This window comes from Apium graveolens, chromosome 1 (genome assembly GCF_009905375.1).
Source record: "Apium graveolens cultivar Ventura chromosome 1, ASM990537v1, whole genome shotgun sequence".
NCBI lineage: Eukaryota > Viridiplantae > Streptophyta > Magnoliopsida > Apiales > Apiaceae > Apium > Apium graveolens.
Window position 1 is genome coordinate 17,763,407 of NC_133647.1, and position 14,187 is coordinate 17,777,593.

The 14,187-nt window shown below is 33.4% G+C and overlaps 1 protein-coding gene across 5 annotated transcripts; it reads right to left on the bottom strand.

The window, feature by feature from the left end:
* Positions 1-530: 530 nt before the first annotated feature.
* LOC141661421 (transcription initiation factor TFIID subunit 6-like) lies at positions 531-5,814 on the bottom strand. Of its 5 annotated transcripts, none has more exons than XM_074468441.1 (10): positions 5,520-5,814; positions 4,462-4,502; positions 4,268-4,368; positions 4,039-4,148; positions 3,746-3,895; positions 2,944-3,149; positions 2,406-2,514; positions 2,070-2,173; positions 1,851-1,988; positions 1,464-1,728 (listed from the first exon to the last, which is right to left on the bottom strand). In XM_074468441.1, exons 6-10 carry the CDS (start codon positions 3,022-3,024, stop codon positions 1,693-1,695), a joined length of 468 nt encoding a protein of 155 aa, XP_074324542.1. In that variant the 5' UTR covers positions 3,025-3,149; positions 3,746-3,895; positions 4,039-4,148; positions 4,268-4,368; positions 4,462-4,502; positions 5,520-5,814; the 3' UTR covers positions 1,464-1,692. The 5 variants fall into 5 exon arrangements, with proteins under 5 accessions (XP_074324548.1, XP_074324542.1, XP_074324563.1 ...); XM_074468462.1 differs by lacking the exon at positions 5,520-5,814 and adding an exon at positions 2,676-2,717 and having other exon boundaries at positions 4,462-4,731; XM_074468453.1 differs by lacking the exon at positions 5,520-5,814 and adding an exon at positions 4,572-4,726.
* Between the last annotated feature and the right edge of the window lie 8,373 nt (positions 5,815-14,187).

Consider the following 14,187-nt stretch of genomic DNA (forward strand, 5'->3'; position numbering starts at 1 on the left):
TTGTAACAATGTAATGGCCAAATGCAACAACTAATTAATGTTACATGAACTTCAATCTTTTTTGCAAAAGTGGGTTCCACTTTCAGGGTCCACACAGAATATTGTAACATTATGTTCTATATATCGTAACATTAATTTATTGTAATAGAGAAACAATAACTTTATTTAATGTAAAACCATTTTTTTCTATAATATATACAACATTTTGTGTTACAATACAAAAAAAAATGTGACCATAAATATAAATAACTCTAAATATATTTTCTATCCAGACAACAATCTCAAATTTGTCATAAGCGAAACATTGCACTACTCATAAATTTAATGTTTAGCTTGTGGTGGTTAAAGGAATGGTCGCTTCTAGTTAAAGTAAAGATCTTTTACAGCTTCAATGTAAGTCATCAAGGAGCTTCAATGCAAGTCAACAAGATTGCAGTGGCGTAGGTAGGTAAGTATGTTAGGTCACACACACTGTAGAGGGGGGTGAATAAAGTGTATAGCACAATCAAATCGAACTTTAATAACTCAAGTAACAGAAAACAAACTTTATTCAAAATAATAAACTCTGTTACAGTATGGAACTGTCCTCTCTTAGTGATGAACAAATATCACGAGAGCTGCTAGGGTTACAATAAATAATCTTCTCGATAATGATAACACTTATAGTGTAAACCCTATGTCTGTGTTTATATCTACACAGTTACAAAATAATCGCTAATTGATATGAAATATAATTCTGCTTTCTAAAATATATCAATCAGATATTTTTTCTTCCAAATATTCTATTCTTCATAGAATTCCTTCTTCATGCATATCTCTTCTTATGTTTGTCTCGATTTTCTCTTCCTGTAAATCAGCTGCCTTCCTTATTATCTGAACGTTTCCTTTAAGTCCTGATATTATCTTCTGATAAATATCTCCTGAACCCTAAGTACTGACGACTTAAGTTCTGACTTGAGTATAAGTGTTAATTTCAGTTAAGTACTGATTTGTCCTGTTTAAGTAAGATCTGTAAACTAAACATAAATCACATTAGTCATGACATTATCAAATATATCTAACAAAGTATATGGATTTCATTAATAAATTCTGATATATCTGCCATCATAGTTTTCCTGCTAAAAGGATAAAAACAAATATAGTCTGCTAAGTGAAAAAGTGACATGGTAACAATTAAAACAAAAATACAATGCCTAGAATGATAGTTATTGTCCATATCTGTGAGTAATATTTCTTACCGTAATAGACAGTTCCAAAACCTATTGGATTCGAACTCCGAGTTACCAAGCAATTTAATCCAGCCTCACCAAGCAAGTAGGAAAATAGAATAGGATTGAATGTGAGCATACTTACTAGTAATTGTAAAAGTGCATTTTTATTTTAAATAAAATTTTAAAAATTAGCAAAGATAGTTTTAACGTTTAGCGACATATTCAATACTACATTAGTAGTGCAGTAAAAGCTTATTAGTCATGTTTTTCTTATCAATTCCTATAGGAACCACATCAAAATATCAGTGTTCTCCCTGGCTCGATTTGTGATGTATAACCATATTTGATTACACAATATCATGATAGTAAGTAATGTTATTCATTCGGAAAACTACATGATATATGTTCTCTAATATACAATAATTATCGAAAGAAAAAGAAAAGACCAAAAGTCTTGATCTAATATAAAGCATAAACTCAGTCAAAGCAACATAAACTCAGTCAAACCACGTGCAACCTGAGAGAAATAAAAAATACATGACTTGGTGAGAAACAATTATATACTTATCTACTTTGTTTAATGACGTATATTTATAGTAGTTTGATCCTTTATTATTAATAATATAGCTCGAAGAATACCTCATCTGTAATAAAACATGTAAAGTAGTGTACTAAAGGATGAAGTCCTGAGTCTGTCGCCAAACTTACTAAGGCCTTCTTAAAAAGGACCACATCAGTCCTACTTAATGTGAGCTCAGTAATTTTATTAAAGTATAACTGCAACAGAAAAGATGAGGTTAAAATCACATTTGTATAAATAATATTGCAGACCTACTGAGCTGAAATAATTCATGATACCTGAAGCTCTCGAGACAGAACATGTTTTACGGGTAATTTAATGACAACAGGTAGTTCATTCTCTTTATGCTCAGCTTTTTTTCCCTCTTGAGGAGCAGTGAAAGCTGCAAATAAGTAACAAGTTTGAGATTTAATTTAACATTACAGCTTATACTAAATGTGAACAGAATAGGTAACATAACATTAGTAACATCTTAAAATATATTATTCTGGACTCCGTATGAGGACCATTAATAACCCAGATTTAATATTTTAATTTTATATGTATTTCAGACTTCACTACATGAAGTCTCAGACTTTCAGTCAGGTAAAACAATTTCTGCATAAATGACGGACCTTCCATATGAGCATTTTCTGGAATAGCAGATTGTACTCCTTCAATCGCCAGCCAATGACATAATACTGAGGTGTCCAGTGGTGCTTTAGGAAGAGGAGCTTCAATTACCTATGTGTCACATTAATCAGGAAAAATGGATATATTACTGAACATAAAACAAAAGAAAAAGGGAAATGTTATTTCTAGAGCAATTTTTTTATTTCCAGAGCAAGTGAAAATACTAAACTACCCCCATGCATTCACAATAAACATTCAGAAACAGAGAGAACCTGAGGCAGGAGCATGGTCAGCAAGCCTTCTTTGAGACTCTACTAGTTTTGTGCAATAAGAAAATGTAAAGAGCTGGTCAGTGCTTTTGTTCCCAAAATGTGGTTTTTTTACTTTTTGTATGAAAACACAGTTCATGACATAAACTAACTCGATGTTAGATGCAAGTTGTGGACTTGTGCCAATGCTTCAAGGCACTTGCAACCGTGAAGTGTGAACATAACAAACTCGATTATCTATTCCAACAAATTATTTTATGGAAGTACTTACAAACATCTGCAAAGATGGTCTAAAGGCACATAAACGGTACTTAACTTTCCCCACATCTGAAAATAATCTGTAGTGACTCATTTCAAACCACCCAGCTGCTTAAACAAGATTCAGAGATGTGCTTGTACTATACAGTGCCTAATGCCTTGTAGAATGAACTCGGTCGCAAAGCTTCTATACATACACACTTACATAAAAATCAGTCCCTACACAACAACACAATCACACAATGATCAAAACTCTTGAATCTAAGATACTCGAGAATATCGAAAAAGTAAAACTCTACTTTCCTCAAGATAGATAATCTGTACAGATCAAAGTTCAAACCCAAAGCAAAGAATTTAAAATAAACCAAACATCAAGTTCAATTCTAAAATAAAACCCTCAAATTTGAGAACATAAAAATTTGAGTAATATGTAAATTCAAACCTGCAAGGTGAGATATCCAATCAGTTAATTTCGACCTATTAAAAATGTTGCAGTCATTCAGTGCTTTAAAGCTTAAATTGTAATTTTGAGAGAATGATAACAAGCTGAATAGTTAAATTTTTCACAAAATCAGCACTCAAGACACCTTAGCTTTGTGGAGGAGCTTCAGAAAATAGAAGGGGCTCTCATATCCCCTAATCAAATTATAACAAGGTGTTGCACCTTCTATTTTATACCAACCAACTCATGCACACTAACTTCAAAACATTGAAAATGATAAAAATTGTAGCATAAATAGAAACTTGTTTTCTAATGTTCAAAACCAATTGTAAGAGAATCGTTTACAAATGTATAACTAAAATATGTTACATACAAGAGTTCCAATAGAAACTGTTCCTCGACATTAAACTGATATAGACCACCACGTCAGACGTTGCACTGCAAGCGGTGTCACAGAACATAATGCTATATCAATGGACAGTCATGTTGATTGATACATCTTTCTGCCTAAATTAAAGTGTGCCTGCCAAAAAAACAACACGAATGATCTTGTAAATACTTATGCAAACTTATCAACAAATGTGCAGGCACCACTGAAACAGAATGGTAGCCAGAAACTTCATAAAAAAACTTAATTCAAAGCAATATAAAGGTGAGATATCCTACCTCTGAGCATATTGGACAGGTAGTACTCCTTTCCATCCACTCATAGATACAACCAAGGTGAAAATGGTGGTTGTATTTCGAAGTTATATTTGGATTTTCATCAGTATATTCTGTAATCAATTAGAGCAGACTCTAAGAAGTGATGTTTTCATATAGAATTAAAATAAAAATAATACTATATTTTACATACTATATATGTCAATTTGGTTAGCAGAAAAAAAATAAGTACCTTCAAGGCATGTAGGGCATTCAAATTCGTCTAACACATAAACCCCGTGAAATATTTTTACCTTAATGAAACACTTTAATCCCCTCAAAAACTTCAATACCCTGAAATACAAGATATAAACTATTAGTAAAACAGTTTATTCAAGATATACAACTAAATCCAAGAGTAAAAAATGAAAATGCAAGATGTATTACCATTTAATCGAAGAAGCCCCAAATCGAAGAACCCTAATTACCTGCAAGAGAAACATCCATGTGTTAGTAACTCAATCGAAGAAATTCTGTGTGTTTGTGTATTCAAGTACCTAATCCATGCTTCAATCCACATTTGAATCGAAAAAGAGAGTGGGTCGAGAGAGAAAGAGAGATGTGTGGGTCGTGAGAGAAAGAGAGATGTCGTTTGTGTGTTTGTGTGTTTTTGATCGTCTCTTTTCAGTTGGGGGAAACTACCGCCCAGAAATTTTCACCCCATTTTAATTTTTATTTATAAATTAACTGACTATTTATTTATATAAGTAACATGTGTTTTTATTATTTATATATATAATTTATTTTTGAAATAAAATATAAGTCCAGTATCTCCATTAATTAAGAGTAGAACATGTAAGCTCTCTCATGAGTCGTGAGTTTTAAATTATAATAATAGATTATTCTTTTTAATTTAAGTTACAATTTGTTTTCACAGAATCTTGCAGAGATGGAAACCCTCATGTTTGAACACATTTTAAGCCTCGACAAATCTAGGTCGGATTGGAAGATCAAGGCAAGAGTTACAAGAACGTAATAATTTTAAAAAAATTATAATATTAAATATAATATTTTATAGTAATGATTAATCCAGAATAGAATTTTAAATGTAATTTTATGATAATATATACTTTAGTTTTAGAATCTTAAAATAATACATATTGTAACACCACGTGCTAGTGTGTCGTGTAACACTATCACATTCATGTAACTTTAATTAACGGTTATTGTAACACCAATTTCACGGTGTTACAATAGACCTCATATTTCTAAACTACTACAACGAAATGCTTGTAACGCTTTTGAAAAAATATTGCAGTAGCCCACTTATGCCGTAGTGAGAGTCAACACTACTTTAATCCCCGATTGATGTGCTTATTTACTTTAATCACAAAAGCCCCAATTGATGTGCTTATTTACTTTAATCACAAAATCCTAATTGCCTGCAAATTGAGAAAATTAGTAACCCTAATTAGAGAATTGTATGTGTTTGTGCATACAAATACCTTTCGTTCTTCAATTTGGAGCTTTGTTTATCTTCCGGAGCTTAATTAGTAACCCTAGTTGGAGAGAGTGTGTTTGAAGAGAGAGGGTTTGAGAGAAAGTGTGTTCAAGAGAAAGTGTGTTCAAGAGAAAGGGTTCGAGAGAGTGTGTATTTGAGAGAGGGTTTTACGAAGAAGGTCAATCCATTTTTTCAATGGGGAGAGTATTGAGAGGTGACTGTGTGGTGAGAGAGAGAGGACTTAGTGGTGAGAGAGGAGCGAGTTGGAGTGTTTGAGTGGGGGTGTTTGGGGTGGAAAGTATACACTAACACTGTGTATTTTAGTTTAGGGGGAATATTAATACTCAAACAATTTTACCTCGATTTTTTCTTTTTCTTTTTTTTTTAATTTTGATTATAAATTTTTATATAAATAAAAAATGCGTTATTTTATTTAAATATAATATTATTTGTTTTTGAAATGAAATATTATATATTTTAAAATTTTCATAATATTACATATGACATTTTATAGTCATATAAATAATATAGAATATAATTCTAATTCTAATTTATAAAAAGATAACCATTTTATCAAATTTTAAAAATAAAAAAGTAGTTATTGTAACCGCATGTGCTGGTGTAACACCGTCACTCCAATGCAACACTAGCTTTACAATATTCTAACACTAAATCGGTAATGTTACAATAGCCCAAAAATTTCTTAGCTACGGCAACGAAATACTTATAACACTTTTCAAAAAGTACTAGTTGGTAAACTGTGCGAAGCACGGGCCCGAAATTAAAAATAATAGAATCATATTATTATTTACATAAAACTGAAACTCATAATCCCTGCAAAATACATATCTAAATATAATATATCAAAAGTTATTAAAATATGTAGTTAAAAAATCGAAGTTAAGTGTAACTCTAAAATTTTACCGTATAGTTCTAGTTATGCATGCACCTAATTATTTAAATATATAAATATGACATGTTAAATTACTAATACGATTATTTTAAAGTAAACCGACGTTTGGATGTTCAGTAACAAATAAAAATTAAAGGAAAATAAAATTTACAGGGAGTAGAAGTTAATTTTTGTCAGTCGAGATTTTATTACATAAAATTTTAAAAAATGGTTGTATAATTTTCTCGTGAGTACCATGATTTAGGACATAAACATGGTTTCCTTATCAGTATAGGTAGTTGATAACCCGTGCTTATTAGTATAGATAGTTGATAACCCGTGCTAAACACGGGTCTGAGATTAAAAATATCGAATTAATATTTGTAGAGAATTATTCATAATTCGTGCGAAACACAAATTAAAATTAATATAAATATCAATATTAAATTGGTACTTGCAAAAAATAGTTATGTGTTTAAAAAGAATCGAATCAATAGTTATGTGGTTAAAAAGAATCGAATCAACTATGAAATCTAACGTATTAGTTTTATTTTGTAAAATGAATTGTATCTACATCTTATGAACAAAAAATAATATAATTTGATAATTATCTTATAATTAGCCTTTTCAATACAGTTTATTTAATATTACTTAATTATAGATAAAAATTATTTTACGAATTAAAAATAAATAGATGTTATTAAACTTAATTTAATATATTACTTAATATAATCTAAATACAGCCCATAATTTTGTAACAGTTAAAATATATTTTTTAATTTAAAGTAAATAAATATTGTGATGGATAGTAACAAATATAATCGTTAAATCAATAATTTTTAGTTTAAAAGTTAATAAATGTTACTAAAGTCATTTGCTATTACTTAATTATTTTTAAAATAATACTATAGAAAATAAAGTTTACCGATAATAGAAGTCAATTCGTGTTAATAGTTTACTTTGTAGTTAGTAGTTTTTCAAAATAAAAATAAATATATGTTATTTTACTTAATTTAATGTAACTTAATAAATTTTTAATATAATTTAAGTTTAAAGAGAATATAAGTCAATTCGTGTTAGTAATTTACTTAGTAGTTTGTAGTGTTCTAAATTTAAAAATAAATATAAGTTATTTTACTTAACTTAATGTAACTTAATAAATTTTTAAAATAATTTAGAAATCATTTAAAAAATATTTTTATTTTATAAAGTAAATAGACAATTGGATGAACACTATATAAAAAGAAAATAGAAGTCTATTTGTATTAAAAACAAAGTTTATTAAGAATAGAAGTCAACGGTAAGTACCAAATTTTGGTACTTTGGTACTTTTAGCACCAAATTATACGTTTCGCTTATTAATAAAGAGGTCAGATTGCATCAAGCCAGTTATGGCGTTGTAAATGGAAATTCTGGAACACCAATAATTCAGTGACAGACGCCTATGGAACTGCGGAAGAACTTCAACAATTCAGTGATTCAATTGTTAAGACTGACTTTGTGGACAATTGTATAAAAGTCAATCTTCAATAACCATTATTTTCTAAAATTCAATATTCCAACTAAATTTATTGGTGGGATATCAGTATCTTAGACTAACTTCATCTATACATGATGTTAGAAAATAGGATTTTAGATCATAATTTTAATTATGTTCTTGATGATTATCGTAAAAACTAATGATTGGAAGTTGTTCCATGATATGTGAACTTAAACTTTCATATATGGTTTTAAGAATTTTGCTTAATAAAATCCATAGAAAATGTGACAAGAAGTTAGCTTGAAAAAGCTTGTGAAAAGATAGTGCATTTTTTCCCACATTGAAAATAATTAAAGGGGGTATAGGCTTAATATGGTATCACACACATGGGTAGTATTCAACTACTACGGTGTGTGATGGTCCATTGTGTTGTTGTGTGCTTCACGCGCGCACAAACACACACACGCGCGTGCCGCCGCCCGCCACGCACCGCACCGCACCGGACCAGGTCGGGTGGGGATTTGGGCGAATGTCTCGGCGTCTCGCGTACGCGAGGCGACCTGGGCGAGGATTTTATTTATTTGTGATTTAACATTTTAGTTAGAATTTATTTATCAGTTTGGGTTGGGTTAATTCTGTTGGGCTGAGTTCAGATCTGAATTGGGCTAAGTCACTTTGTAACTGGGCTTCGTCAGATTCATTGAACCTGGACATTTGGCAAATAACATTGTAACTGATTATAAAATTCAAATTAAAATTAAATCTGATATAATGTGTGAGATAAATGTTGGCTGTTACATTTTATTTAAATTCAAAATTCATCAATTTTGATTTATTTAATTAATGTGCAGTTTGATTATAATATTAATTAGGGTGACCAGTTACACTTAGCCTCTACTATAAATAGAGGACTAAGTAGTTGTGTTTCATGCACCGTACCTACATTCTCTTCCTCTCCTCTCTGCTCTCTTTTTTCTCCCAAAACACAAGTTCTGAGCTGCTATTTTCCGGTGACTGAGATGTTAGTCGAAGTTGGATTTGTTGTTGCTGTGAACATCAAGTCCGGAGTTGTTTCATCCTGGAGGAGACATGGCAAGCATCTCAACGCAGCAGGTGAGGGAAATTATCTCTTCAAGAGCAGTTAGGGCTTCGAGCAAGGCCTGACGACTCAGCTGGTTTCATTTCGATTTCTTGTTGCACTGTACTAGTTGCACACCACTGCTTTCTGTTTTTTTCCCTGTGTTAAAGGTATGGTTACTGGTACGTTCTCTTGCTTTACTTTGTTCCTTCAGTTTTTGATTTGCATGTTGTTTACCTACATGTTTTTTTTGTTAACTGTTATCTTGTCCTTGGCTTGCTAAATACGATATATAATTGCCTCTATGTTGCTGTAATAGTGCGAATTTCCAACATTCTTGAAGAGATAGTTCGTTATATATTATTTAGCATAATAATGGTTAGCGAAACTGAGGTTCCCGTTGATAGTGGTAGTGGTTCTGGTGGTGCAACTGTTGGGGCCATAGATTGGACCACTTATAGTTTTCCACAAGCCGTTGAATTAACTGGTTTACCGGAGAAATTCAACGCTGACATCGCCTTTTCTCACTGGCAGAGAAGGATGAAATTGTGGTTGACTATAAAGGGTTTGTGGCCGGTTGTGGAAAATGAGAAACCAGTTGTAGATCAAGAGAAAGCTGAAACGGTTAAGGCTTTTGCGAAGTGGGCTGAGAAGGATGGGGTGGCTAGGGCGGCCATTTTGGCTGCTCTAACAAACACTTAGTTTGATATTTATTCTTCTGATGCCTACTCCGTAAAACTCTTATGGGAGAAGCTGGACCAAACACATAATACTGACTCACAAGGTCTGGAAAAGTACTTTGTGGCAAGGTTTCTTGAGTTCAAGCTGGTGGACAATACTACCATGACTGAGCAAGTGCATGAGTTCGAGATGATAGTGCATGCTTTGAAGGAGTCTGGAATGGACCTCCCTGAGAATTCAAGGTTATGAGCATGATTGAGAAGCTCCTGAAGTCTTGGGAAGAGTTCTCTCTCTCCCTGAAAAGACAGAAAGGAGAGATCACCTGGACCAATCTTATGTTGGACATCTCGGTCCAAGAACAACACAAGTCCAAACAGGGACATATGATGCCAACTGAGCACGGTACCTCTAAGGTAAATGTAGCAACTGTAGGACATAAAAGGAAGGCTGTTGCTAAGAAAGTGAATATTAATAAAACTAAGAGTGACAAGGACAAGGCCAAGAAACCCAAGGCAAACAAAGTTTGTTGGTCTTGTGGGCAGGTTGGGCACTAGAGTAAGGACTGCCCTACGTAGAAAGCGAATAAAACCAAGGTGGTAGCGCAAGTGAATGTTGTGCTTGGAATCGCAAGTGGGCCCGTAGTGAACATGGTTGTTGGTGAGGCTACGGCTTCTGAAACCAACGATGACCGGTATGTATCCTACAACCCTTTAATATTTTCTACCTATCTGTCAAATGAATGGTTAATAGATACTGGAGCTAATGTGCATATTTTCGCTGATATTAGTTTATTTGTATCTTATCAACAGAGTCATAGCTTGACTGTAAAGATGGGTAATGCTAGTGCCGCTCAAGTACTTGGAATAGGAAACGTGGATCTGAAGTTCCCTTCAGGACATATACTATCTCTGACTAGAGTTGTTCCCGACATGCGTAGAAATATAATAAGTGGAAGTTGTTTAGTTTATAGTGGTTTTGAAATTTCTTTCAAGTGTAATAAAGTAGTTCTTCTTCATACTGGTACATTTTTTGGCAAGGGTTACTTGTCAAATGGTTTATTTGTCATTAATGCTGAACCCGTTTTGGGGAGTTTGAATAATAATATTATTCCTTCTGTTAACAGTGTTGAATCCTCGGATATATGGAATGCTAGACTAGGTCACTTAAACTTTGGTGCTTTTAAGAATATGATGAACTTAGAGTTGATTCCAAAATATACCATAGAAAAGAATTCTAAATGTCAAGTATGTGTGTCTACTAAACAAATAAGGAAACCTTTTCATAATATTGTTAGGGATTCAGACTTGTTAGATTTAGTACACACTGATATTTGTAAATTTGATGGTGTGTTGACCAAGGACCAGTTTAGATACTTCATTACTTTTATAGATGATAGTAGTAGATATTGTTATGTTTATTTACTTAGACATAAGGATGAAGCACTTAATTATATATAAAACTGAAGTAGAAAAAAATATAGTAAGTTACTTAAACGATTGAGATCTGATAGAGGTGGTGAGTATACGAGTAACGCTTTTAATGAATTTTGTGCAAATAATGGTATAGTTCATGAAGTTACTCCACCATATACACCTGAGTCTAATGGGGTTGTTGAGCGAAAGAACAGAACATTTAAAGATATGATTAATAGTATGCTTATTAACTCTGGGTTGCCTAAATACATGTGAGGAGAGGCTCTAAATACGGCTTGCCAAATTTTGAATAGATACCCTCTGAAACACATGGATAAGACACCCTTAGAGTTATGGAAAGGTAGGATGACTAGCCTTAAGTATCTTCGTGTGTGGGGGTGCCTTGCTAAGGTACTTGTTCCTAAACACAAGAGAAAGAAACTAGGTCCGAAAACTGTTGACTGTATCTTTCTGGGCTATCTTGAAACCATTACAACTATGAGATTTTTAGTATTAAAATCTGACATAGATGGTATAGTGGCAAACACGATAGTTGAATTTCGAGATGCTACATTTTTTAAGGATGTCTACCCTATGAAGACTGGAATACCTGAAACGACTTCTGAGAAAGATTCTACTCACACATCGAGTTCTATTCCTGATCATGTGGAAAAGATGACAAATGTGGGGGCGGAACCTAGTAGTAGCTCTATTCCTAAGGAAGTAGAGGAACCAAGGAGAAGTAAGCGTGCAAAGGTAGTTAAGGACTTTGAAGGTGATTTTATCACTTACAATGTCGAGGACGAACCTTTAACTTTTCGGCAAGCTATGGATTCTTCGGAGTCTAGGCATTGGAAGGGCGCTGTGAAGAGTGAAATTGAATATTATTTCTAATGGAACATGGGAGTTGGTTGATCTCCCTCCTGGGTGTTCTACTATTGGGTGCAAATGGATCTTTAAGAGGAAGTTGAACCCTGACGGCTCAATAGATAAGTACAAAGCTAGACTGGTAGCTAAGGGTTTTAAGCAGAGGGAATGAATTGATTACTTTGATACATACTCTCCAGTTGCTAGGATGGTAACAATCCGAATGCTTATAGTATTGGCTTCCATCCATGGTCTTATCATCCATCAGATGGATGTAAAGACCGCTTTTCTTCATGGTGAACTTGAAGAAGAGATTTATATAGACCAACCTGAGGGATTTGTTGCATCTTGTAATGAAAGGAAAGTATGTAAGTTGATCAATTCCATCTATGGCTTGAAACAAGCTCCCAGAGATTGGCATAAAAAGTTTGATGAAACTGTATTGCCATTTAGTTATAAGATTAATAAAAGTGACAAGTGTGTCAACACTAAAGTTAAAGGTAGTGAGTGTGTTATCTTGTGCCTATATGTGGATGACATCTTACTGTTTGGAACCAATATTGAGATTATTAACAAGACAAAAGAATTCTTGAAAAGGCACTTTGAAATGAAGGATATGGGTGAGGCTAGTGTGATTCTTGGAATCAAACTGATTCAGTCAGCTGAAGGAATAACCTTGACTCAATCTCATTATATAGAGAAATCTATACTTGAGAAATATGGTTATTCACAGTGTAGAATCGCTAGTACACCTTATGATTCTAAGGTTGCCCTTGTCAAGAATACTTCAGGAGTGCCTGTGTCTCAATTAAGGTATTCTCAGATTATTGGGAGTTTGCAGTATCTAGCTAACAATACTAGATTAGATATTTCATATTATGTGTCTAAGTTGGCTAGATATACAAGCTATCTAAACAGAACTCATTGGGATGCTCCTCATAGAGTACTTAGATATCTAAAAGGCAAAATATACCTTAGTTTACACTACAGGAGATTTCCTGGTGTACTTGAAGGATACAGTGATGCAAGTTGGATAGCTAAGAAGTCTGGTTCCAATGGAGTGACTGGATATGTGTTCACCTTGGCAGGTGGAGCAATATCCTGGAAGTCAAGCAGACAGACTATAGTGACTCGGTCTACATTTGAGGCTGAGTTGTGTGCACTAGATGCCACAGGGACGGAGGCTGAATGGTTACACGGACTTATGTTTGTGATACCTGTAGTAAGAAGACCGCTTCCTGCTATTGCTATTCATTGTGATAGTCGAACAATTATCGACAAGATTAGAAGTAAAAAGCAGAATGCTAAAACTAAGAGACGCGTCCAAGTTAGACTTAAGTCTATAAGGGGTCTAATGACTGATAGGATTATAGCTATAGAGTTCATAGGAACTCAGAATAATATAGCTGATCCTTTGACTAAGGGACTGGAACCTGCAGTGGTCCTCAAGTCTAGGTTGGGGATGGGACTGTCAACCCATCATAATTTATCAACAGTGGGAACCCAATACATATGGGAGGAGATCCCTCGAAGTGTATTCAATGTGGTAATAATAAGCTGTAAGGATGAATTGGTAGTACCTTTGCTACATAGATGATACTACAGTATCTGAGTCTATCCCCTATAAACCTAGAAGGTACTGACACTGCTAGAAAAGTAAGAGTGTTTGAACTCTGAATGGGATGAAGTCATTTGACGATATAGAGGCAGTATATCTCTGGAGATGCCCAGCTAAGCGAATGTAATTGTATGGTCGCAATTAGAGGAAAGGGTTATTCCTTGAAGCATTCGACGAACAGGATCGAGACAAGACCATTAATGTCTTAAAGTCGTAGATTGGCACCAGAGCCGTTGACTTTTCGTCGTCTATGGAACATGGTTATACTAAACGGATTAAGATTCAAGGTGAAACATTCCATATAAATCCGGTAGCCATTGAAGTAGAGGACTTAGGATGGTTCCAACCCGAAAGGGTACCTACTCTAAAAAAACAAGTCATGATGAAAAACTTGATCGCAATTCTGTATGAATTAGTGGGGGATTGTTAGAAAATAGGATTTTAGATCATAATTTTAATTATTTTCTTGATGATTATCCTAAAAACTAATGATTGAAAGTTGTTCCATGATATATGAACTTAAACTTTCATATATGGTTTTAAAAATTTTGCTTAATGAAATCCATAAAGAATGTGACAAGAAGTTAGCTTGAAAAAGCTTGTGAAAAGAGAGTGTATTTTTGTCCCACATTGAAAATAATTAA